The 26,481-nt window shown below is 34.7% G+C and overlaps 2 protein-coding genes and 1 long non-coding RNA gene across 5 annotated transcripts; 2 read left to right on the plus strand and 1 right to left on the minus strand.

The window, feature by feature from the left end:
• Positions 1-2,132: 2,132 nt before the first annotated feature.
• LOC115626127 lies at positions 2,133-3,604 on the minus strand. 3 transcript variants are annotated; one of them, XR_003995564.1, is made up of 9 exons: positions 3,573-3,604; positions 3,486-3,516; positions 3,362-3,416; positions 2,996-3,133; positions 2,892-2,938; positions 2,707-2,832; positions 2,525-2,654; positions 2,401-2,457; positions 2,133-2,334 (listed from the first exon to the last, which is right to left on the minus strand). It is a non-coding gene; the product is annotated as an uncharacterized LOC115626127 (long non-coding RNA). The 3 variants fall into 3 exon arrangements; XR_003995563.1 differs by having other exon boundaries at positions 3,348-3,416; positions 3,573-3,587; XR_003995562.1 differs by lacking the exons at positions 3,486-3,516; positions 3,573-3,604 and having other exon boundaries at positions 3,348-3,472.
• A 5,456-nt stretch (positions 3,605-9,060) lies between these two features.
• Positions 9,061-10,409, plus strand: LOC115625948 (FK506-binding protein 4-like). The gene is made up of 2 exons (XM_030521184.1): positions 9,061-9,491; positions 9,578-10,409. Exons 1-2 carry the CDS (start codon positions 9,162-9,164, stop codon positions 10,178-10,180), a joined length of 933 nt encoding a protein of 310 aa, XP_030377044.1. The 5' UTR covers positions 9,061-9,161; the 3' UTR covers positions 10,181-10,409.
• Positions 10,410-23,472: 13,063 nt separating this feature from the next.
• On the plus strand, positions 23,473-24,603 carry LOC115626136. Its single transcript, XM_030521394.1, has 3 exons — positions 23,473-23,528; positions 23,589-23,711; positions 23,767-24,603. The coding sequence occupies exons 1-3, from the start codon at positions 23,478-23,480 to the stop codon at positions 24,175-24,177; spliced, it is 585 nt and encodes a 194-aa protein (XP_030377254.1). The 5' UTR covers positions 23,473-23,477; the 3' UTR covers positions 24,178-24,603.
• The last annotated feature ends 1,878 nt before the right edge of the window (positions 24,604-26,481 follow it).

The following is a 26,481-nucleotide window of genomic DNA, read 5'->3' on the forward strand; positions in this document are numbered from 1 at the left end:
ACATATGTACATACATACATTAATATGTGTATTTGTGTGTGCAGTTGCTGCAAACAAATGAACTGAAGCGTAGATAGCACAGGCTGTTCGTCCTGTGCCAGCAGCCTCCTCTTCAATGGATGGGAAATGGATGACCCAAGCCTGGTTGGACCTCAGTTCAGTTGCTCAGTCGCTCAGTTGTTGTCTGAAACATAATGAAAACTTTTCGATCGAATGCACTTTTACTGCCAACGACTACCAACTCTGCCTACCAACTGCAATGCAAACACATAATTGTTCGTATGCTCGCTATATGGACCGGCAACAACAACAACAATAACAACAACAACAATAACAACAACAACAACGACAACAAGCATCAACTACTTTACAAATATGTGTCCGTGGCAATTGCATTTTAAAGCCCATACCCGTCAATAAACTGTCCGGCCACAATTTTTTCACATTTGATTGCCATTCACTATGGGCTGATATATGCATACATAGATACATACATATATCTAGAAAATGAACAGCTGACTGCGCAATATAATGATGTTTCTCATACGCGAGTACATACATACATACAATGCCATGTTCTGGAAACGAATTCAAAAATATATTTCAATTTTGTAAAGTTCTTTAAACTGAAAAGAATACAACCGCTTTTTAAATCGCTAATCTCTTGAAAAACTAAAGCTAGCATATGCAAATCTTCAGCCATTAAGAGTTGAGACTAATTTGTGCCTTCCTACATTTAATCTTCTTTAATCTCTTCCGAAATAAAACTAAAACAAGAATTTCATTCCTGTGTCTTGGTAAAAAGTAGAGCCATAAACTGAATCGACAAATGTAAAGGCTAGACTTTGACAACTGAAATCTATAGATATAACTATATATGAAGAGAGCTTAAAGAAGAATCTTGAAGAATTATGAAATACACTCCTCAAATAACTGTACAAAATAAGAATTGTAGATGATTATTTTCTATGATTCTATGGTGAGCTCGTGAATCAACTATTGCTTTTAAATAAATAATAGATTTGAAATGTATTAAATGTTGAAGCTCACGAGGGTCCATGTTTAATAAATGATAAGAGCCTTCTGATGGAAAAAGTTTAACAGAAAATTTTACAAAAATAACATTCTTCTAAGATAAAGAAAATTGTTCCTCATTATAATGCGTGTGTGTTAATCCAACAATACTTTCAGTTTTTCATTCAACGGGTGCTCTCTACAGTACTAGAGTTGAATTCATTATAATTGGAATCCTAACATCAACCAATAAAAATTCGAAGAAGTTAAAATTTTCAAACTACTTAGCTTCCAGACAACTATCTTCTAATCACAAAAGTAAAAACAAGATGGATTCAACAAATGCTGTTCGTTTGTCATTCATCTGTGTAGATCTACTACTGATAGCAGTACTAGAATGGAGTTCATTCTTTCTGAGCCCAATTTTAAAAAAATTGTCCTTCAAAGATCAAACACTGAACATTTAAGGAAAGTAAAGCCAGTTGGGTAATATTTTCTGATATGCGAAACAAAATGTTGTGGGAATAACTTTATTTTAGATTATAATGAAGATCATCTGTGCTTATCGAAATATTGAAAATGTTGGCCATAAAATCGATGCCTGCTCACCTGAAGTTGAAAAGTAGAGAGCTGCCAGAATTCAAAGTACTCACCAGTTTGCCAGTCTTGGAAACGCATAAGCTTTGCTGATCGATGACCACGACAAGGGATTTACGAGTTGCCTAACAAATATCAAAGCCGAGCTAGATTCTATTCACTTTAAAGGAGGCTGGACGATCTGTAAAGTCGATCATCGACCTCAAATGGTATTGAAAGTACGCGAACTAGAAGAATTGCCAGGCATTTCAAAACGTGCTGTAGCTTGGGTATCAGCTTTAGACTTAGTTAATACATACATAGTTGAAAAAACAGAAGTAAGATTCCGGAATAGAAAGCTCTAAAGCTAAGAACTGGAGTCAACTACTATGACCCTTTCATTAAGGATCGAAGGAACACATCAGTTGGAGATGATAAAGCTGGCTAAAGCTTATGTTCACACTGTGTTAAAAGACGCCGAATTTTTGCATCGATTTATATCCCTAAAAATATAGAGTCCCAAGAAGAAAGAAAAGACTTTATTGTTTTTTGATTTTTTTAATTTAAAGTGTTATCTTTTCAGTGTAATTTTGTAACAATTTTGTGATGTAATTTTGTTCAGTGTAACTATGTTAGTGTAACTATGTTGAGTGTTTTTCGTATAACTTTGTTTAGTTTATTGATGTTTTTAAAAAAAAGCGGAGGGCGAAGGAAAGTGAGACTGCTGATCTAGAGCTGAAATAGCTAATCAAAGCATGAAATTATATTTATTAGTTTTAAAAATCTGATATTCAAATTGAAAGGCCTTACCAAGTGTGTCGTGTGAATGTCCAGTGAATGTCCATCAGGGCTGATTGAGTTGCAGTACTGAAGTCAAAGAATGTGAATCAATGGCCAATTAATATTGCAAATGTGAATTCTACGAATGACTTACTATTTCTGCTGGTTCGATTGAAGTACTTGATAGGCGTGTAATTAGTTTAAAACATACATACATTATTTTTCATATTTTTCATGGACTAGTGCTTTTTCGCAAATCACAACAAGAATATATATGAGCATAGCTAAGTATTACAATAATAAATAAATTGAATAAAAATTAAAACTGATGCTTACTTGTGCTCGTGTATCTGGCTGGCTTAGCAAAGCTTCCCCACTCTCCAATTGTCGAATTCGAAGACGATGAAGAACGTTTTACGCGTGTAAATCGAGTTTTAAAATAAACCATCAACGCACCTGCAGCTATTAATTAATGAAAGATTTCAAAAGTCGTACAGCTTCGAGAAATTAAAATATCTCACTTGTTCATTTGTGTATGTATAAGCGCGGTGAGTGTGTTGGATCCATACTGGGTAAATAGGTATATTGGAATTAACATTGTATTCATTAATTAAAGCACTCTTACGTGTGGATGATTTCGCTGTGATTTCCAGATGTAGATCGTGCTGTTTCTTTGTCCCAGTGGAGAAGATCTGTATGTATCCTGTATGTGGTAATCCTCAAATTAAACGGGTGAGATGTAGCGATATGTCCAATTGGAAAACTGAAAAACATAAAAAAGCGATTAGTAAGTAACGTAAATCTCGGATTATGTGGAGGCATTTAACAAGATCAACTTTGCCTAAGATACCTTTATAAGGCAGTGTTTGGTACTAAGAATGCTTGCAGTACCGATTGTTTCTCTGGCAGCTATAATATATAGCATGTATATGTATAATACACCAGTTTCTATGATTATTTGTAATATCTATACTCACAGAAGTATTCTTACCGGTGCTCAGGCAGACGAACGAGCAGGCGAATTTATATATATATATATTTATATCCTGTCACAATACAGGTGTTAGTCCCACAATTTGGTTGCTTAAGTATTATCGATAACGATTGAGACTCACCATATCATTGTTAGTGGACTGACTGACTCTCCTTCAAAAGGTAAAACGTTAATCAAATAACAGCTGTACGCCATGAACATGACTTACTTTGTGCATTTATGGAGCAATATGAAAAGAAAATATTATTTTTTATTTTTTTAATCAATTTTTTTTTTTTTTTTTTTTTTTTGAAAAGTTTTTCGTGTTTTATAAAGAATAACAACTTTTTTCTTAAAATTAAAATTTATTTGAGAACTTTACGCTTACGAACTAGGGGAATGACTGAGCTTTGTGTGAAAATGTTTCGGGGTGCCTCGACATTTAATGTGATTTGAAAAGCATAGGCCACTAAGTTGGAGCTACAGGGTGATACCTCAGCCTAAAATACAGGGGTAGTCCTGAAATGAAAAACCAAAGCCTAGCTATAATTTGGCTTTTTACTTTTCAATACAATTTTAACATTAAAGCCACACGATAGAAATGAAATTTGTTCACACAATGTCTCAATTTGGCAGAGATATTTACTTTATTTGCGTAAAAACTTAGATAAAGCACAACACATCTAAGTCTTCTGTTAAAGGACAAGCGAACCAATAAATGTATTCAAATTTCTTTCAGAAGTCTTAAGAATTTTGAAAAGCCTAAAAATGTTTATATGGAACATACGAAATAAAGATGAGTCTTTAGACAGAAACCACGTTGCAGGAATAATCAAATCCCAACATAAGTATATTGCTCGTAGCTCAGCAAAAATATATAGACAGCAATATTTAAAATGAGATATGAATCACATAGTAGATGGCACATATATAATCACATGATATATGTGAAGAAAGTTGTTATTTGTTGAGGTCTAATTCAAAAAATAAAAATATTTGGAAATTAAAGTAAAAACTAATAAATTATAACAACATTTATTTACAGAGAATATTTTCCTGTTAAACAAGAGTGGATTATAATATTTCCCTGTTAAATATGTTCAGCTATGCTTTTTGTAAGAATATTCTTAGATTTTTCAAGCATCGACTTAGTAGATCATCTTTTAACCAAGGAACTTGTATCTAGTGAATAAGCCTTTTTATTAAAGCACTATATCTAGTGACTTGCAAGATAAATGTTTGATTATCTTTTGTCAAAAATGTTGCGTGAAAAGCCACACCTCAATTGAAAGAACCCATAAGATCTCTATTTGGATAATAGACAGCATCTAGAAACCCTTTTCTGGGTACATTATATTAATGCACTTCCTGGACGCTTAGTCCAAGCACTGATAATTCAATATCTCTATACATCTAGAATAGGTAATAATTTAAAACTCTGCTTATCTAATATATAGTATATACTCTGAGAGTAAAGTTGAGAGCTTGCCTTTTAACATCAACAATTAAGTTAGGCTTAGATGTCAGCAACTCTTAAAACTCTTTAGCCTGGAAATAATTTACAACCATGGCTTTTGTTACGTACTACAATTTTTTGATACGGCTGAGTAAGTATTCCTTATTATGAGATCTTAAGACTTTGAGAGATGCTGTGTCCTTAGATTCGATTTTATTCGGATTATAAGGATTGTGATTGTGTAATTTATTTGATTAAGCTTGGTATCTATAGTAGAACTAAAAATGTTATCTAACAGAGCAAGCCTCAACTATGCGGCTTTAATATAACACGACTTTTTTCAGCCAGACAAATATTATAGTTAAAACTAGAGCTGGAAAAACAATCGATGGCACTATCGATGTATCGATGTTTTTCCAACTCTATTTGGAACAGTCGTATTTGTCAAAATTTCATTCATTTGGGGCACTAAAACAAGAATGTATAATAGTCCAAAAACTCTCTCTCTCTCTATCTTCAGCTACAATTTTAACCCCTTCCTGTACAAATGAGAAACCCGTGAATTCTCTTTTAACTCATAAATCTTCGACAAAGTTCTGAAAACTAAACAAAGGTCAGCAGGCAATCAAAACGCGTTACACCCTCCATTTGGCTACGAAAACAATAATGATGAGTAGCTAGAAATTATCACATAAGTTTTCATTATCAGACAATGTTAGGTCAGCTCAAGATTATTATGCAGAAGGTTCCGCCACACACACAAATCGAACAATTAAAATTTTCTACCTGACCGCAACATTTAGAGCCCATGTCAGCGACAGCAGTCAAGAAGAACCTTTTGGAGCATTTGCTTCAAGGAGTTGCTGACCGCACACGTCTTGACCCTTGCTCGACCCCTGGCCCTTCAGCGGATAGAAAATATATTGCTGGTATCACCTGCAGACACACTTGAGGTTCGATTCGTTGAGGCATACTTAGAAATGTAAATGTGGTACGATTTGTAAGCATTTATCCTTTTGTTTTGTTATCGTCGATGAGTCCAAAAAAATTAAGATTTAGATGCGCTCGAATTGTGGTGTTGAAAGGTAAAAGGCGAAAGGTGAAAGGTCACTTAGATCGAGCCGCTCCAGACCAAATGCTTCAACAATTTGACTAATTGCCTCAGAATGTGGCACGCGGGCTTTGTTTGTTTTTTTTTTTTTTTTTTTTGCATACTCGTATAAGACCTCAGCAGTCACTCACACGACCTCTTTGCTGATCAGCAGTCGCATTAAAATGCAAACGGCTAACAAGAGAACTGCATTAAGGGCAGTCAGCCTGCCCTTTGCGGTTCTGCTAAAACAAAAACTTTGTTAAAATCAGTGTAAAATGGAAATTTGTTGCAGCCAGCAGTCGAAAGTGGCAATTAAACAAATTTCCGTTGTTGTTGCTGATGCTGCTATGAGGGCGTTCCCAGGCTAACAAAAAGTGTGTGTGTGTGTGTGTGTCTGTGAATTTATTTATTTATTTTAAAATTAACTGCCTGCTAGCCTTAGAATCAAGCTAACATATTTAAATGCCCTAAATAAGTGATTAGAATCAGATAATGCAATTCAAAAGCCACTGAGATTCGAACTAACAGAATAATAATGAAGTACAACAATAGAAGATTATTTACATATTACATAACAACACGAACCCAACTTCTCAAAAAACAACTAAATATATAAATAATAGCCACAGAGCATAAATAAAGCCGTGCATTCAGTTGAGTTCGATTGGTTGCAGTGAATGTTTTATATACTTGTATAAAGTCAGAATATCTCTTCTTCTCTGTGTCTCCCTTTTTATACCCTGCACCCAAAGAGTAAAAGGGTATACTAGTTTTGTGCGCATGTATGTAACACACAGAAGGAGGCGTAGGAGGCTTAAATAAATGTTTAAATTATTTTTTTTAAATGTTTTTCTTTTTTGTGGGAGTCGCTACAGGGAATTTCACTGTCGGACTTGATCGACTGTAGCGTTCTTTTTGTTTTCTTGTTGTTTTTGGCGAATCAAGACAGTCGTTCAGAGCTACAGCCATAATATACTTAGTTGCCTTAGTCTTGGTAGATCTGCAACATGTTTAGAAACTGACGTACGGGTCTTCAGCAATGCAGCTTCGTCATCAACATGCCAGCATTTATTACAATAGTTTTTTATTGAGCTAAAATAATATTTCAAATATATCATCGTATTAAATATTTACATAGTTTGTATTAAAAAGGCAATTGATTACTATTATCATTTCTCTCTCTCTGTAAAGCAGTTTTCCATTTAGCCGTAATCAACACTTTCATATTATGATATTTAAGTATTTGTAGCAATGTCATGCTGCCATTCTTTTTCTCTATTCATTCCTAGATTTTTCTTAAAATCATTTTTTCCAACGCCTAATAATTTTTACTTAAAAGTTGATCCCTCTATACAAATTTCAACATTGCTTACAATATATTTGAAACATCGAAGTCTTTTAAATCATAGTAATACCTTTCTACTCCTCAAATATGCAAGCGAATTTCTGAAATCAGTTAATTGTGGTATTTGGATAAATATCTGTATCTTACTCACAACATTTCTTTGGGCATTCATCAGCTAGTCTTCATCTATTCTCTAGCTATTCTTCAATATCAATATCTAGTTGAGTTTCTGACCATTTGTTTATCAACTGATTGTAACAAGAAAAACATATAACCAGAAATACTAAATTCTGCCAACAGAAGTAATACTTTAACTTACATTATGTGGCTCTTTTGGGCCTGTGTATGCATGTCCTTCTGTGTGTGCACAACACTTATACAAATTGCCTACTAAACAATTCATCTCAATTTCGGCAAACATTTGCTTTGGCCCGCAACCATGGAAAAATCAATTTCCGTCTGTCCCCAAAAATGCCCGCCCAGCAGGGGGCCAGACCTCGTCCAATTGTGCCACGCCCACTCGAATCAAATATAATTTTTAACTATTTACGAGTACATTGCCATTTAGTACACATTTCCCATATCAATTATTGACGTTAATGCGCCGCACGGGCAATGCAAGCCAAAAAAAATAAAGAAAATGTGTGGGTAGCTCAGAACTAATGGCTTGTTTCTGCACTTCGAGTTCTATGGCAATGGTCGTATACGTATGTAAATACCAATTTCTTCTAGTAACATGAGCAACAAATACAAATACAAGGACGAGCATAAACAATGCGGGCAAATAAATAAATGAAGAGCCTAAATCGAAATGTCCTTCCCGTTACTTGTGGTTAAAATCGATGAAGAGCTTACATTTTGCCAATACGCATTCGATTGTTTTTAGTAGGTGCGCTTTAAAATATCTCCCAAATAGTTGTAATCAGTCATAACATGTTGTCTATAATTATGTGAACTATCAATAGCCATTAAAATACAAATTTTAATTTCGAAATAGACGACAAGTGGCTGGCATTACAGGGAAAATCCAACATTTGTGATTTCGAATATTGAATTATTATTATGGGTAATGTTTTGTATTTTGTAATTGTACTCGCACTCTCTGGTAGAGGATGTAAAAGCGACAAAGAGGATTAGGAGGAAGTCGAAGTAAAAAACTATATTTTATTATAAATTCTGCCTAGTAACTAATGGCCATAAGACTCCAAACTTTGTAAAATCGTAACGAAACAATAAATTTGCGACTGGATTGATTTTTTTAAACTATGTTAAATCTACAAAGATAGGATGGAGACGATAAAGAAAAACTGCCATATCCATGATTATTCGTGAAAGAGAAATGTAGTTGTTGAAATGTTTCAATTAATCGAATCACTTGATGACATACTTAAAATCCTGAAGTCAAAAGCACTGCACTGCACTTAATAGCTGAATCGAAACGAATTGAATTGAAACGTCACCTGCTCAAAGCAATCATGAGGTTATCAGAAATATTTTGGATTCATAGTCTCGGTTATAAGCAAATGAGCTTGTTCTAAAAAGGTTCATGCAATTCAGAAAGATAAGTTGTTGTATTCTAAAAATCACGAAACCATTAACCTGTATCCTTAGCACCTATCAAGAATTGAATCAGAGAAATATTTCCGCTAGAATCTGCTCCAAAAAAGGCGCAACCCTACCTTCTGGCTGTGAATATTCTTTATTATAAACTTTTAGGGAAATGCTAAGACATAGCATGCAAAGATTTTAAACTCTAAATATCTTGATTTTGTCTAGAGTTCAATTTTTCATATGATTTAGTCTTATGGAAATGTTCGAACGAAGCACATCATAAAATTGTGTTGAAAGCAAAATTAATATTTTAGTTTGTGTGTTTTTAAGTAGTTTATACAAAATTGTTAGGTTTATTTTACACATCCGGACAATGCCCGGAATAACACTAAGTGGTGAAAGTATTCAAACTGAGAACGAAGAATGTCATGAGAGTCAATCAAATGTTGATGACAAAGTCTCAAAAGTTGAATCCAACGTAGGCGAAACGCGGGAGGAGAAAGAGGCTGAGGACAATGATATCTTTCCATATCGGGAGGGCGTAGAGATGAAACTACAACCCAAGCCTGCCAGGGTGGCATATAAGAACTACTTGCTGGACTATCAACTCTGTTTCCACCAGTTCAAAGGCAGGGAAATGCTGCAAAATGCTGCAATATTATGGAATAAATTAAACGATAGCCAGCGAAAGCTCTTTGACGATGTAAGTCTTTAAATTATTGCGAAATATATATATATATATATATAGTATATATATAAACCAAAAAACAAAAAAATGTGTATTTACAGAGAGATTATGAGTATGGAAAGACGATTAATATTTTATACGACAGCCACCGCAATTGTTACTCCGACAATAACATGAACTCGGCTTTTAATTTGAGATCGTCGAAGAGCAGCAGTACAGAGAGCAATGCGAGCACAGGAGATAGCAACAACAGCAATACCAGCAGCAACGACGAGAACAAGGAAGGGAGCAGAACCGATGAGAGCGATGGGACCGATGATAACGACAAGAGCGATGAGAATGAAGAGGGAGAAAAGGACGAGGAAAATAGGCAGGACACTGATGACGGTTCAGATACTAAGGCATGTTGTCCCCACGACCATAATCACGATGGTTGTTGTCCGGTTAAAAAGAAAAAACCAGCCTGCAAGAGGAAACCGGCATGCCCCAAACCCAAGCCTAAATGCCCAAAAAAAAGGAAGCCTCGATGCCCCAGGCCAAAACCGCGGTGCCCCAAACCCAAACCGAAATGTCCTAAAAAAAGAAAACCTCGTTGTCCCAAAAAAAAGAAGCCACGTTGTCCCCGAAAGAAGCCACGCTGTCCCAAACCAAAGCCTCGTTGTAAGCCAAAAAGGAAGCCTGCTTGTAAGCCATGCTGTGGATAAGAATCGACAGAGGTCGACAGATTCTTACGAGATACCTGATGACATCAAGGCAACAGGAATACGATACCAAAAATAAATCTTACAATATTTGACGAACCCACAATAACAATTACTTCCTGGATACAGACAACTTTTACATAAAAGGATACTGCCTTTTAAAAATGAACCAACTCACCTGCGCAAAGTCAGGGTTAAATAAATGCATTAAACCTAAACATTCTTCCATAAATACATATACTTTCTTACTATTTGTATAGGACTTTCCCGCTTCAGCTTCTGAAAATACTGCCGAAGGAATTTCACAGGATTTTCGGGACGACGAACGCATAACTGGACGCAGCAATCTTTAAGAACGCGTTGTATTCCATGCAAATGTTTTTTTTTTTCAACAATAAAATATATATGGATAACGCAACGTTTTAAGATTGAGACTATGTGCAAATTTTAATTTTAAGTTATATTTTAGCTGTGTTGTTTTTGTTCGTGTCTTTTCGGAATATGAAACGCGGCAGTCAAACAGAAAGCACCGACTACGTCAATCTCAATTTTTAAAATTAAAAATAGTAAATAAATATTAAAAACCTATTAAAAAAAATGTAATGTGTATTCTTTCAAAGATTATATAAACCAAATTTGACGGTGAAAAAATGAAGATCTTTCAAACAAACTTTGAAGCTCGTTTTCCCCCCTTTGGAGCACGAATTTTCCAAAACTTCTCATCGCAAACCTCCGCTATGAAAGGATACGTGAGCCCCAATTTCAGCTTGTGCTGTGCGTTGATCACCAATCTGTCAGTCAGGACAAACTGTTTTATAATATATAGAGATAAGTGCTATGTGTATTTCGAACAATTTTAGTCCTATTTGATAATTTACCTTTTAAGTATTGTTATTTCTTAAACTTGTCTAAGAAAGTTTATATTCTATTCACACTCTTCTCTCTCTATATGTACACAATTATAAGCTATTTAAATAAGTTATCACACAAAATATATGAACAATAGCCATCAATGCTTTTTCATTACATTGCCTTTTATTTTGCCCTTTTTGTTGTTGGATAGATATAGAGAAATATCTTAAGCACATACACGCGTCCAGCATTCAAGACAAAGGGAACAACTTTAAGAACAATTGACCCTTGATGTCTACAGGTTTCAGAAAATACATGTTTAAGTAATGACTCAGACGCTGAGACAGCCATTCAAGCAGCCAGTCCTCCTTGGGCCGCATGCCATGCCACAAACACACAAACTCTTAGAAGTATATATGCAATATACTTGTATACTCGCACTGATATAGATCGGCTGCACAAACCTGCACAGCTTGCATTCAGGCGGCTCTGCTCATTTCCTAATCAATTAAATATTCCCATTTCTACACCAATGATTGAATAAATGAATGAATTACTGCGCTCCGACCCAGAGCCAACAAAGGCCTCAGTCCACAGCCGTCTTTTGTGACTGCGTAATTACATCTACTGAATGCCGCAAAATGTAAAGGACGGAGTAAGGAATCTGTCATTTCTTGGCAGTCCAATGTCTTTGACCAGCCCAAATGCAATTTAGACTTGCCTTATTCGCATGCTATGCAAATTTAAAAAGAATAAAGATATTAGTTCGTTTTCTTATACTCAATAGCCTGTACTAAAAAGTCTAAAGATAAAAAGTTTGTAACAGGGGGAATGAGACGTGGCAGTCTAAAAAATTAAATCAATTTAGACTTGTCCGTCTGTTCGTCCATATGAACACAGAGAACTTCTAAACCTAAACACCTAAAGACCTAGATACCTATTTTGTTTATAAAGATATTCTAAGAAAATCTGATATTTACTAGTTTTATGTGGTTTTATCAAATTCTACGGATGACATACATATGTAATACAAAATATCATTAACATCCATTGATTGTACAATGTTCCCCCACTCCCTCGCTATTAATAATTTCGCATAGCTCCCTTAAATCTTGAAGTTTTACTCAGATTTGGCAATTACGTTCTGGTAGTTATTGTGCGTCTGTTTGTCAAGTTTTATCTTTCAGGTGCAGAGTCGATGAACCTTCCATCTTGTCCGCGCTTCAAAATCTATATATACCCAACTGCGTCCTGAAATTCTGTGCTGATGCCCTTAGCAAACCACTTTATAGACTATTCTCCTTATCACTTGACAGATGCCGATTCCCCGATATCTGGAAAAGTTCTTACATCTTCCCTCTCTATAAAAAAGGACCTAAATCTGACATTGAAAATTACAGAGGGATTTCTAAACTCTCTGCTATCCCCAAACTTCTTGAAAAACTGATGACCTCTCAGTTACAGCATCATTGCAGGTCCATAATTTCCCCTTTTCAACATGGATTTATGAAACGCCGCTCTACCGCAACAAATCTCCTTGAATTCTCATCGTTCGTTATGAATGGGTTTTTAGCTAAAGCCAGACGGATGTTGTATACACTGACTTTAGCAAAGCTTTTGATTCTGTCAACCATGAGCTATTGATCCATAAGCTGGGTCTTTTGGGATTTCCCAAAAATCTTATCGTATGGATATATAGTTATTTGTTTGGCAGAACCCAACGTGTAATTTTTAACGGCGTACTGTCAAAAGCTATTAAAGTAACTTCGGGGGTGCCACAGGGTAGTCATTTAGGTGCTCTACTGTTTACTCTTTTTATAAATGATCTGCCATCATCCCCAACTTACTCTCGTGTACTAATGTATGCCGACGACGTAAAACTTTGCCTCTCATATAACGATGTTCAGTTTCATGACAATTTGCAGCTTGATCTCAATGCCTTCCAATTGTGGTGTTCGCGGAATCTGTTGAACTTAAATTTTGTTAAATGCAAGCTAATGACGTTCCACCGATGCAAGCCTCATTTCATTTCATATTATTTAAATAACTCTCCTGTAGAACGAATTTTCACTGTTAACGACCTAGGTGTACTGTTTGATGCTAAACTTTGTTTTAATGATCACATCTCCACCATTGTTACTAAAGCAAAGGGAACTCTAGGCTTTTTAAACGTTGGGCAAAGGAATTTGATGACCCCTACACAACACTAATTTTGTATACGGCTTTGGTGCGGCCTACCTTAGAATATTGTTGTAACGTCTGGTGCCCGCAATATGAAATACATAAAAATCGCATTGAATCTGTTCAAAAGCAATTTCTTTTGTTTGCCTTACGTGGTCTTTGATGGAGTAGAACTGACCCTCTACCATCATATTTTCACAGGCTACAATTGTTAGGTCTTCCATCACTTGCTAGCCGCCGGATTTTATTAGGTGTTATTTTTATACATAAATTAATTAACGGCGACATCGAGTCTTCGGTGCTTGTCAGCCAAATTAACTTTACGGTACCACAAAGACCTTCAAGATTTTTTGTTCCCATAAGCCTAAATCGCTGTACAAGCAACTATGCTTTGCACAGTCCGTTTCGGGTTCTGTGTAGCAACTACAATAATTTGAGTCATCTCTTTGGCCATGAGAGTTCGGTTAGTTCGATTAAATCTTGCTTACTTTATTTTCTGATCCGGTCTGAATCTCTTAAAATCGTTTGTAATTCTATTTAATTTAAATTTTTATTTTTTTTGTTCTTTTCCAATATTTGAATGTATATCTAGATTGTAATTTCTTTTCTTTATGTTTAACATTGACAGTTATTTGTCAATTAAATAAAAAAATAAACAAATAAATAACAATTTTAGGGGCAGAAGGAAGCCGTAAAGTATATCTCTTCACATGGGTACAGAGTACTTAAACTATATTTGTAAATAATTAGAACAAATATTAAGCATTTAATTTTAGGGGCATTCCAATTTCTAAAAAGCCAATCAAACAACAATTTGTTTCTGCCCGAAATAAAATACTTGTCTCTTCTATACTTTACTGTAAATATCAATCATGTCCTGTGCTGGAGTGCGAGATCCTTTGTGGCTTATTTCGCCAACAATTTCATTGCAGGCGTTGAGTGGTGCTCTACCTTTTTGCCCGCTCAGCATCAAGTGTTTTAAGCACCTTTTTCGCTAATTGACATTTTGACATCAATTACCGCACTTTCTAGTATTTGTTGTTGCTCTTGCTATGCTGCTGAGTGCCTTGACAGCATTTTGCGGCAAGTGAAAAGGTGGCAAGCATGCCATACCTAAGATACATACATACTCGTATATGCTTATGTTCAAGTATTTGTAAAATATGCATAATTTATGTTAGTTGGCCCAGAACTGAAATTTCTAAGCTAAATTTAAAGGCAGGCTCACAGGCGACTGATTTGAGGCGACTGGCCGGCGCCACTTGAGATACAAAACTATCTTAAATGTTAGCTGCTGAGCACAGCGCGCCAAGCTGACAGGCTGCCAAGAAAAAACCGAATATGTGTTGTGCACAGGGTCAGTGAAATAAATGCGAGTATATAGAGCAGGACATTCTAAAGGAATCCATAAAAATTGTTCGTATTTAATAATGAATAGTTTAATGAATAAAATGAACAAACCCCCTTATTATAAACAAAAGATCAGCACAATGCATTAAATATATTAAAAGATAAAAGTCTGCTTTCCATTCAAATAGGACTAGATTTTGTTATTAAAAAGATTCCAAAACATTTTAAAGTTCAACAATTTTGAAATTTTAATAGCTCTTCCACATCCGTTTTCAATTATTTTCATCATGGACTTTCTTTGGTTTCCACAGTATCAATGGACATTAAATGTAACGGTGTGAGATTAGAATTCGAAAACTATGGGAATATAAATCTCTTGAATTTAAAGTATACCTGCAGTTTTGTGTTTCTAGAAATAGTTTAATATTTTTTGAATATTTTAATAATTATTGATTTACACAAACTTGGAAAATTTGCGTAAATCAAACTTTAATAACTGTGTTAAGCGAAACATTTTAAGCATACTATATAGTATTTGAACCAATTTATGCTCGGAGCACCCTATTTTTCGTAAATTCTAAATCGATATTCCCCACTTACTTAGTTTGTTGGCCTTACAAGCCCATCACATATGCATGCTGCTATTGAAATCGCAGCACTCGCAGCAGCTACTATATAACTACAAATAGCTAGACAGCAAATGTCATTGAGTTTTAACACAATGTGAAAAAAGGAGTAGCTTTTCAACGGACCGCTGTCAAAGCGCCCAACGCCTCTTGTTTCAGGGCTCTGGTTGCAAACATTTTCAAGTCATTTCGGTAATGGAATGACTTTTGAATATTTGAAGAGCTTTGCGCGTTCGCCGCCAAAATGCTGCAACTTGACTTGCAACACATGCCAGCAACAGAGCCAACAACACTCTTAAGGAATCGAGGGAATCTTCAGCTGCCTGCCAGCTGCCTTCTCAACTATCGTCACTTTAAAATTTTCATGAATTCACGCGCCGGCTGCTGCTGCTGCCACTGCTCTTACCAGCTCCTCCTTTCTTCCTCTCTTTTATAATTTTTAACTTTTCAATTTCTCTACAACTGCCAATACAGTATATCTAAATATATAGCAATATGTGTTAGGGTTAGGGCAAGGCAGCATCAATTGTTAAACTCAGCTGAAGCCGTTAGCCCAAGTTTCGAAACTAAAGCACAAGCAATGCCAATTATGAGACATTTAGAGGCCGTGCATAAGGAATGTAATTTAACAAATGGAGAACAAATATAACAAAACATTACACAATAATGAAAATTCAAAAAAATTAATTAAACCAAATAATCTACTATTTCTACTGAAATATATAAACAACTTTCCGTTCAAAGCACTTTGCTTCTGAATGGACTCCAAAATATCTATACTTAGAGTATATAAATATCAAGCAATTCCTACACGAATGCAGGGCTGCGGTCACGTTTTCTAAATGACACATTAAAAAATGACACTAGCAAAAAATAATATTTCTCAAAAGATTACACCAAAGCAACCCAAAATTGCAAAAAACTTCGAGTATCCAGTTTCGAAGTCGTGTCACGTCGGGCCCGGCCTCCAATTAAAAGTAGAAGATACAATTGCTTTTAATAGCATACGTACATTTGGCTTTTTTGCTGTTTAGAAAACTCATCCATGGTTGCTCTTCTAATTCCGTTTTTCTGTCTGCAAATAAACGGCTATATATATTTATTATTATTATAATTATTTTATTTTAATTACCATTTAGTTGAGATTAAATTATGTTCAACAGTTCCACTACTATTGCTAGCATTGGGTAGAACTCAGATTCTTTGTACTATAAGTGCCACAAAAATATACATCTCTTAACTTTCGACACGCATTACACCGCAATTCTAGCTGAAGCTTTATGCATTCTAAGCCGTTTTGTGGCATTTGCATCGTCCAAAAAACCTGTCTTAATTGGATTTGGATGCTGCAAAAAATGCCACAAAGAATCAAGGTACGAGGAAAAACAAGGCACTCTAATGGATTTGTTTCATTGTATGTGTTTGCAGTAATCTTCGCAAAACTATTTCCAGTCAAGTATTTTGAGCCAATTCAAATGCGTTTTATAGAATGTCATTGAAAAAAACATCTGCGATCAGATCGACTGCATTTTAAGTAATTGCAATACATGGCGTTTATGATAAGCGCATTACAAAATATTTTTACTTTTCCATCGCATTTTATTCACTACAGTTTAAAGTAGATCATACAAGTAGTACATCGCTTCTTTCTTTCTTTTGGAGGCATTTACATATGCATATATATTTCAGAGCACCGCATCTCACAAAATAAGCGAAAATTTGGCACATATAGTATTTTCTACGAATAACCGATTCCTTGAATATGTTTATAATTGACCAAAAGTAGAAATTGTGTTTTAAATTTCAGGACCAGCATTCAAACCGTGTTATACCAAATTGAGCTTGTGACTAGCAGATGTGAAAACAAAGGCTATAGGGATAAAAGTTCTTTAAAATAATTTATACTCCGCCATTTTTTTTGCCATTGTAGCGCACCCATAAAACCCTAGTCTCACACATGTCTAACATTTTCTATATTAGCAGCTATAATCCCAGGGGTCGTGAAAGCCGACGCCCTCTTCCCGAAACGTCATTTTGCCTTGATCCAAGAAGCGTTCTCAAATTGTCAAGTGATCTTTTCCAGACAAATCTGAAGTCCCGTCTGCCTGTAAACTAATCGCTGCAGCTTTTCTTTATAACTTTAAAGCCTGTGCACAAATATCAATCAACTCGTTTGGGACATATACGATGCATTCTTTTCTCCCATCAACAAGTCGTGTAGTACATCTGCAGAAAACACAAATTTAGTATATGATTTTAACATTTTTACCACAATAATAATGATTACCCTTACCATTTTGTGTTCCTCGAAGTGGAAGATCATCAGTGCCGCAAATAAATGCTATTGTAGAACAGTAGATTTTTAAAACCGACCCAGTTTTAATTTGGACTCCAAAAACATATTGGCAGCGTCAGGATTGCAATCCTTTTCCATTATTTTTGAACTTCGAAAATACCACAATAGAAGGAACTATTTCACCTATTTTTTGTGGTATAAACAAAACGCAGTACACCTAATTCTGTTTTCACATGGTTTTGTTTTAGCACGGTTTGAAAGTTAAAAATTTGATATATTGTTACCCGACTTTATTCCATTTAGAACGATTTAAAATAACAAAAAATAAATTAATAAAAACACACACAGCTCACAAACAGCTGCACAGCTGCACATTATATATGTGATTTGATAAAATAAACATAAATCATTGTTTTTTTTTTACTAATTTTAATAGCTTTTAGAGATAAGGAACCAATCTATTTTTCATATGATCAATGTCTTTTTTTAAACAGAAGTAGGTGTATATGCATAAAACTCCTTTCAGTCTGCGCGAATACAACAACCTAGGCCCTTACATTTATATAGTATAGAAGTCAGCTCACTAGGAGTGCTAATCTAGATATCTACATAGTGCTTGCATAATCTTCTCGATTCTCAACGCTAGCTGTGGTTGATCTGAATGATCAGAACTGTGTTGAATGCCATCGGGGTCTCTAGTACCACTAGTGTCTTCTCTTTGCTGTTATAATGTGTAAAACCTCTTAGATTTTCCATTTCATAATGTAAAAGATCACACTTACTTGAATTACTAGGAAAAACATTCTAATATCTATGTTTTTCCTTTTTATTTCCATTCGACACTCACTTTTATTTAAACAGTTATATAAAATAAAAATAGAAATAAAAATAACAACGAAAATTAACACAATAAATTTATTTTTTTTATTCTTATTTGCACTTCGTTTGTAAGGTTGCCAGATTGTATTTTGCAGACATCGTTATTATCGAAAATACTCGATAATATTTAAATGCTTATTGCACAAAGATTTCAATTTTCATGTGTAGGTCATTCCTTGGGTCGTTTAATTGATTCTAAATACCAGACTCGTGCGAAAATTTTAAACGTATTTGTAATTATTATAGTTTGTATAAATTCACGTATTTTATATTGTAAATGGTTTTACAGAATATTAAGTTTAAATTTTTGTCAAAAATATTGCTGGAGCCTAGTCCAACTCACTTTTGCTTTTTTTATATTATATTTATTTTTATAAGTATTTAGCGTACTTTTTAAAACGATTGGCCTCGACGATACTACGTCTTGCTTTGGACGTCAAGAAATCGAACTCAGTTCGCTTATATAGTTCTGTTCATAAAAATGTGTTCGTCGATTTAGATTGCAAAAACAGCCCATTAATCCCAAAAACATGATTCGCTAAAAAGTCTTTCAAAAAAAAAAGACAGAAATATTTTTATAGTCGAGCAAGATAAGATAAATAAATACCCAGAAAAACTTGTACTTGTTTTATTTCCATGTTTATCAGCTCACACATTGAGTATACTCTGCTTCAGGTAATTTGGCTTTACTATTTCTTTACTGATCTGGATCTTAAGAATAACTTATTCTAACAATACAAGTATTCTTCATTTTATATCGTAGGCTGCCTGTATCGGGATCGCTATCGTCTTTATACACATACTAGCAGGTCTTGCCCGTCTCTGCTGACTCAGTATTTTTGCTTACAATTATACGATTATTTACTTTATGATATTTCTCTTCCGACCTTCTAAAATTTCTAAAGAGTTCATTTCCCAAATAACAAATTACTTTCGAGAGCTAGGACATATAGTAAAGTACAATAAATACTATGCAAGGGCGTAGACAGGAAGGGCCGTTGCCCCCACCTACAAAAACTTTTTCCAAATAAAGTCGACCACACATTCATTATTACGACGCACTAGTTCGCCTTAAAATAAACCTGAGTTGGATTTGTTAAAGTTTTTTCATTGATCATATACATAAAATATTTTTTAAATGCATCGTGCATTATTTAATCAAAATTTTAATTTTAATTAATTTTTAATTAAACCAAGCTTAAAGATAATCGGATTTCTAATTTTCTAAAACCACTTCTTGGTGCTCAGCTACACTTTGAAGCTTTTTAACGCTTACCATTTGGGCAGTGCGATGATTGCACATACTTACATACCCACATGTATGTATTACATATGTATGTACATAAATATATAGATTGTGACATTGAGGGCTAGTAGTTTCTAGAATTAAACACTGTAAAATTTAACGCCGACACATTTAAAAATGCAACCCGTCCAAAACAATGATATCAATCTATCATTCGATCATTCCGTAAATCATCGCTGGTGTATCGTTTTGTTTCGTTTGTATATCGATAGTCTCTTCCTCGCTCATTCTTTGTTAACGCGTCTTCAATGCGGTTCTGACTGTATTCAGTAAATAGTAATTGCAATTATTTATTTATTAATAAACAGTTTAGATTCTTGTTTATTTTTGACAATGGGTAAAGTTGATGCTGATTTCTATTCAAATTTTTTGAATCTCCTAAAATGTATTATCATTATGGAAATTGTGGTAAGTCATTGTTTTATGCAAATTATACTTAGCCCTTAGAAATATTTTGAAAGTTTAAATTTATTAGTTTCAAACAAGAGAGAACGCTACAGTCGACAGTAAAATAGCCTGCACTATTTACAAAAAAGGAAAAAATAAAAAAAACTTAAATTATTAAAAGAACGAATTAATTAATTAAATTAAATTAGAATACATGTTTATGTACAGTTGTAAAGTTATAAGAAAAAACACGAGCCTGGATGCCAAGTTTGGTAATTCTAGCTCTTGTACCTTCTGAGATCCTTGCGCTCATACAAACGGACGGACGGACGGACGGACGGACGGACGGGCAGACGGGCAGACGGACAGACTGACATGACTATATCGACTCAGCTTGTCACCCTGATCAAGAATATATATACTTTGTGGGGTCTGCCACGCCAGGCTATCAAAAGAGAAAAGCAATTATGTAATCGTGCAATAGATGACATCATATGGCGGTGCGCGTTATCTAACATTCGAGACGATATTTATTGTGTGTGTGTGAGTGTGAGAGTTATATTAATGCATGTATATGTACATACAAGGGCGATGAAAAAACTTCAACAAATCCAACGCAGATCCATCTTAAGGCGAAATAGTGCGTCATAATAATGAACGTGTGGTCGACTTTATATGGAAAAATTTTTTCTAGGGGGGGCAGCGGCCCCACCTGCCCCCCCCCCCCCCCCCCCCCCCGCGTACGCCCTCGTGTACATATGTATGTATGCATGTTGTTCATCTACATCTACATTATACTATATATATCCAGATCTCAGGGACTAAGAACTAGAGACACTAATTTTTGCCTTATATGCACGTACACGCTAGCTAAAATTCTACAAATTCTCTTCTATCTTATCGTATCTTATAAAATGTCAAACTGTGTTATGGCCGTGTTATGGCCAAAGCTGCATGCCAATCCACAACATAATAATTAATTTTTTTTTAACTCAACTGCAAGTGATTTTTTGTAAACAACAATTACTAACAATTACCATTTGGCCAGCGGCTAAGATTGCAGGGCGGTCGTCTGCAACTACAATCCGAGTACAAGTATAAAGCCCAATGGGGCACATGCACATCGTGTGAGCATATACGAGTAAATCATGTTTTTTCAACGTAAAGCCAATACGCCCACCGCCTACGTCTTGAACTTTCCTGCCAGGCCATCACGTGATCGTTCGATCTGCAGTCTTTTGTCTTCGTTTATTCATTTTTGTTTTGCCTGATTGGTGCTTTTGGGCGTGTTGCTTAGCTTGTTTAAATTTAAACAAATGGTTAAAAGGTCGATGGGGTTAGACTGATGCAGTTTTGATTTGTCAGTAGATAAGAAGGACTATTCGCATGGGCGTAGAACTAAAACAGTAGTGCGAGAGAAAAATGAGACATGACATGAGGCAAATGCCTGAGGAGAATGGATGAATGAGGTATTTTTAAATAAAAGTCTGGTAGAATGACTGACCGTGCAGTGAGTCATTCGACTAATCAAGATGCAAATTTTATTACAACTGCTTGCTGTTATGATATGAAAAGACCTTGAAATACAAAAACAAGATAGAACGCTACAGTCGAGCAAAATAGCAGTCGAGTAAAATAGCCACAAAAAAGAAAAATTAAAAAATAATTTTTTTTTTAAATAAAATTATTAAATAAAAAGAATTAATTAATTAAATTAAATTAGAATACATGTTTATGTTCAGTTTTAACAGCAGCACAAAGTTGAACCAAAGCAGCATAATTATAAAGAATAATTATACTCTGTACATGAAATGTACAAGAGTGTATTCGGGGTGCGCGAGCTGTAACAGACAGAAGGAGGCGTGGCAGACCCCACAAAGCATATCAATTCTTGATCAGCGTGACGAGACGAGTCGATCTGTCTGTCCGTCTGTCCGTATGAACACCTGGACTAAACTAAAACAATATGGGTGTATGATATGTGTTATCAAGCTGTTTTATTGAATGTCTGTTTGCGTCGCGTTGATAAGACAATTTCTAATAACGTCACCATTATATGTGCCAATTATTATCATGGCAAAAAAAAAAACGGCATTTGGGACCAAAATGCGCTGTTTAAATAATACAAGTATTTCACAATACAACGACTGCTGTCAAATGACTTCATTTCTAGCTTTAGCCAGAACAATAAATCTAGTTCATGCAATTTTATAATGCGTTGTTCGAATCCCTTCATTAAAGTCGCCGCTATCCACATACCTTGGAATTATGTCCTGCTTAAATATTTTGTTGTACATGCTGCCTCCTGCCCTACGCTTTATATACATTTACAATATCTCATTCAGTCTTGGCTCAAATCATTTCTCAATCACGTCCTCAACGTTCCAACAGCAAGTGCTCCACAATTTTCAACGCTTGCCGCCCATTTGTGCATTGTGCTGCTGTTGTTGTTGGATCTGGCTTGCTTTTCATTGCTTATTTATTTCATGATGTTTATTTATTTTACCTCCATGCTGGAGACCAGCCCCACTATGCCATACATACTTAATGTGGATTTAAAATGCGTGCTCATGCAATTTCTCACACAAATCCTTTTATTGCACATTTGGCTTATGTCGGGTTTACGTACCAATTTTCCACGCCACCTCCCACACCTCTATCCCCCTCACGGTAGTCAGATGTTTGTGCGGCGGAACGCTCTTTTTTTGTGCATAGCCTGCGGCCGATTGCCGCCTACTTTATTGGTCACATAACAAAAGATTACATCGAAGCCAACAAGTTCAGCAAGAGACCAAACACGCACAGAATTGTGGTCAGAAAACGTCTGATGAGGTCCGACATAGAAGTGCGTGGTGTACTTCTTTATGCCTACGTGGCTATAAAAATATGATGTCTATTTTTATACATTGTGTTTTCCCCCCGGTTGTTGATTTTATTGATCCAGCATTGGAGCATTGGTGGCTAGCAATGGATGGTGAGTAATCTACATATATTTGAGTCCTACAAATATCGAACTTTTATATACCCTGTACCCAAAGGATGAAAGGGTACACTAGTTTTTTGCGAATGTATGTAACAGACAGAATTTTGTATACAGATGCTGTTTATGTGTACGCAGTACGAGTTGGAGAGAACGGTTTTGGGGATTCTACGTAACCCCGTTCGTATAATCACCTATATCTCGTAGATGTACTCGTATACCATTGAAACTGTACATAAACATATGTCACCACCTGAAATGAATATTGTATATTTTATTTAACGAATCATATTGTTTAATTTAATAATTCTATTTCATTTGATTCTTTAATTTAATTAATTTAATTTATTATTAATTAAATTAAATTAATTTTACCTTGGGTTACCCTGTACTCCAGAATTTCTTAATTGTTTTATATTTGATTATTTTAGAACAACATGAGTATGCGGCAAATCAAAAAATGGAAAATTAAAGATTTTAGAACAATTAAAAAGGTGAGTATATACTAATAAGTCTATTAACTGAGTTACTTTAACGGGACTTTCTTGGAGAAGATGAACAATGTGCTAACAGTTGTGATCATTTTTATGATATTACCACTTGGAAACGCAACAAATTCCGAAACTTTCTATGAAATTATGCCTTCTGGGTCGTTCCACGTAGCTCCATATAAACAAGTGAGTAATAACACGGCTCTTAATCGAATCACTCAAAGACTCTTCTGTTCCATAGCATGGGATCATTTTTTCTCTTCAGCAAGCATCTAATTACTGTCAGAACAATGATGGTGACCTCCTTAAACTGAAGTCAAACGAAACATATTTGGATATTCTGGAACTGATATATAAATTGCCAAATGGCACATCCTTTACTACCGGTGAAGTTGTTGGCCCCGAAGGATGGTCAGGAAAAAAGGAACTGGGCAAATGGTTACCAGATGAGCCAAATGGCTTAGGCCTTATTAGTTTAGTTCTCGTTAACGATGAGGTTTATATGAAAGTTACAAATGGTGAAGATTCATATTTCATTTGTGAAAATGTGCATGCGTTGGAACGATATTCATATTTTTTGATCTCATTGTTCGTGATATCCGTTATCGGTTATGTAGTTTGGTGGCTGAAGAAAAGATGTCAGAAGCCATAAACTATATTATCAAGTATTCCTCCGCTAGCTACCAAAACTTAACTTTTATATTATTTATTATTTTTTATTACACAGTGAATTGCTCAAATACTAGCACAGCAATTTGTATGCAAAATATAGTTTTGGTACTTAAGGTTTAAATTTTATAACATATTTCAGAACACTGAACACTGGCCGATAAAGCAAAAGTCGGTACAGTTAATTGTAGTGTAGTAAAGGAAGATAATATTAAATCTGATATAGACTCAGATTCGGATTATGAAAACATATATTCCTCTTCATTTTAGTTAGAGGCTGGAGAAAGTTAAGAAAAATATTGTTTTATGTTTAAAAATTTCATAAATTATAAATAATATATATGTAATAGTATCAAATTCAAATTAATTTAATATGGTTAATATGGGATATAAGAGTGGGCTTGGTCCAATGAACATACATTTTTTTCAAGTTTTATATTATTATTACAATCAACTGTACCAAATTAGAAGTCCCTGGGAACTGCATTTTATTTCATACCCCAAGTTTTGCTTTTTCGACCAGTGTGCAGTGTTTTGAAAATATATGTATTTTATAAGTATTCTCAAATATGCTGTAAAAATGGAATCTAAGGCATTTTGCAATAATTAATATTTATTGATAATAAACAATTCGAATTTATTTCGATATTTCCATTAATATTTAAAAAAATGTAATATTACACGATTACATACGATGATTTAACAAAATATTTATATATATGTATGAATTATTACTTTTTCCTTAAATCTGTACACTCTGATGTCATTTTTCATTGTTTTGAGTAAACAAACTTATATTTCAATTATGAATTACTTTTGCTTCTGCAGATTAACTTTAGTTAATCAACTCTAATTTGCTATTGATGAATTTTAAACTTTAATTTTACTTTGATTATGCTTTTCTTTTATTTACGTTATGATTACTTGAATTTTATAAATGAACAAGAATTAAGTTTAATTGGAATTTAGTATTTGTCATTATATATTGAATAAAATAACTATGACTTTGTGAATTTCAATATATTTTTCCAAAATGTAAAGGGATAAGGTAGGCGAAGAAGCCCCTTCTTGGGATTTTTCTTAAAATAACGCACAATGGAAAAATCATTGGTAGGGTGGGTAGAGAGCGTAGCAACCACACCATCTGGTTAGCTTTGAAGAAGGTATTGCTGTTTCCCAATACATTTTCCGATTCTTTTCATAATCTTTCTTTTTTTTCTTAGCCTATTTCAAGTGTCGCCCCAACTCTCTCTTTTTTTCTATGTTCCAGGCATAGGGATTCCCAAACAATAATTATATCTATTGGGTGTTGATGGAGTGTATGGTCAAGAACCCTCCCACAGGCTGTTTTGCTAGCCGCAGTCAATGTATCCCACACCGACCATCTCCCCCAACAACGTCAGCCCATAGAATGTGTATGGTTGTACATTATACTTGTCTAATTGTGTGTACATTACATCTCTGTACATTAAATAATTTGGCGTGCAACCTCATCTGCTCTCACCTTACATAAATTTGTTTTTGGTTCGCACACCACACTGTTTTCACATTACATAACCAAGAAAGGGAAGCTAGAGTCGATTGGGCTCAACGCTTGGTTTTGGATTCATAAAAACGAACAACTAATTTAATCTGGCAGTTGTTTTAAGTTTCAAGAAATGCACGTACAGAATGAAAGTTTTCTAAATTACAACTTGCTTAACTCAACTTAGAATACCTTTTCCATATATGTACGCGTACAATCGGTTTTTTAGTGAAGGAAAAGGTTAGCTAAGTGGCCAGTCGCAGCTTTACTTAAAGTTGCATCATTAGTTTGAACAAAGTTTTGAATTTCAATTGAAATGAAACCGCTGAAGCGTGAGCTCCACAAGGTTTCCGCTTCTCCAATTGACATAATGAATGATTGCCAAAGTCAAGTTGCGAAGTTGGACAAATCTAACTACGCCTACAATTTTTATGCCTTTTCCTAAACCTGGCGAAAATAATAAAAGTTAAGACCAACAAATACACAACAAAAGATTAGATTTGGAAATTGTTCGCTGATAATGGGTTGTGGACTATTCGCTTCTGCATATTTCTAGCGTTAGTAATGTATTTCAAAGTTTACTATATACTACTATATCTATACTAATATTATAAAGAGGAAAGATTTAATTGTTTGTTTGAATTGAAATGGCTTCGAATCTACTGGACCGATTTAATGGATTATTTCACTATCGACGGTTAACATGGGCTATATTATATTTGCAAAAAATAATGGAATCCGTACTAAAACCTTAAACTCCTG

The sequence above is a fragment of the Scaptodrosophila lebanonensis genome, unplaced genomic scaffold (assembly GCF_003285725.1).
Source record: "Scaptodrosophila lebanonensis strain 11010-0011.00,11010-0021.00 unplaced genomic scaffold, SlebRS2 tig00000080-arrow-pilon, whole genome shotgun sequence".
NCBI classification, from domain to species: Eukaryota; Metazoa; Arthropoda; class Insecta; order Diptera; family Drosophilidae; genus Scaptodrosophila; species Scaptodrosophila lebanonensis.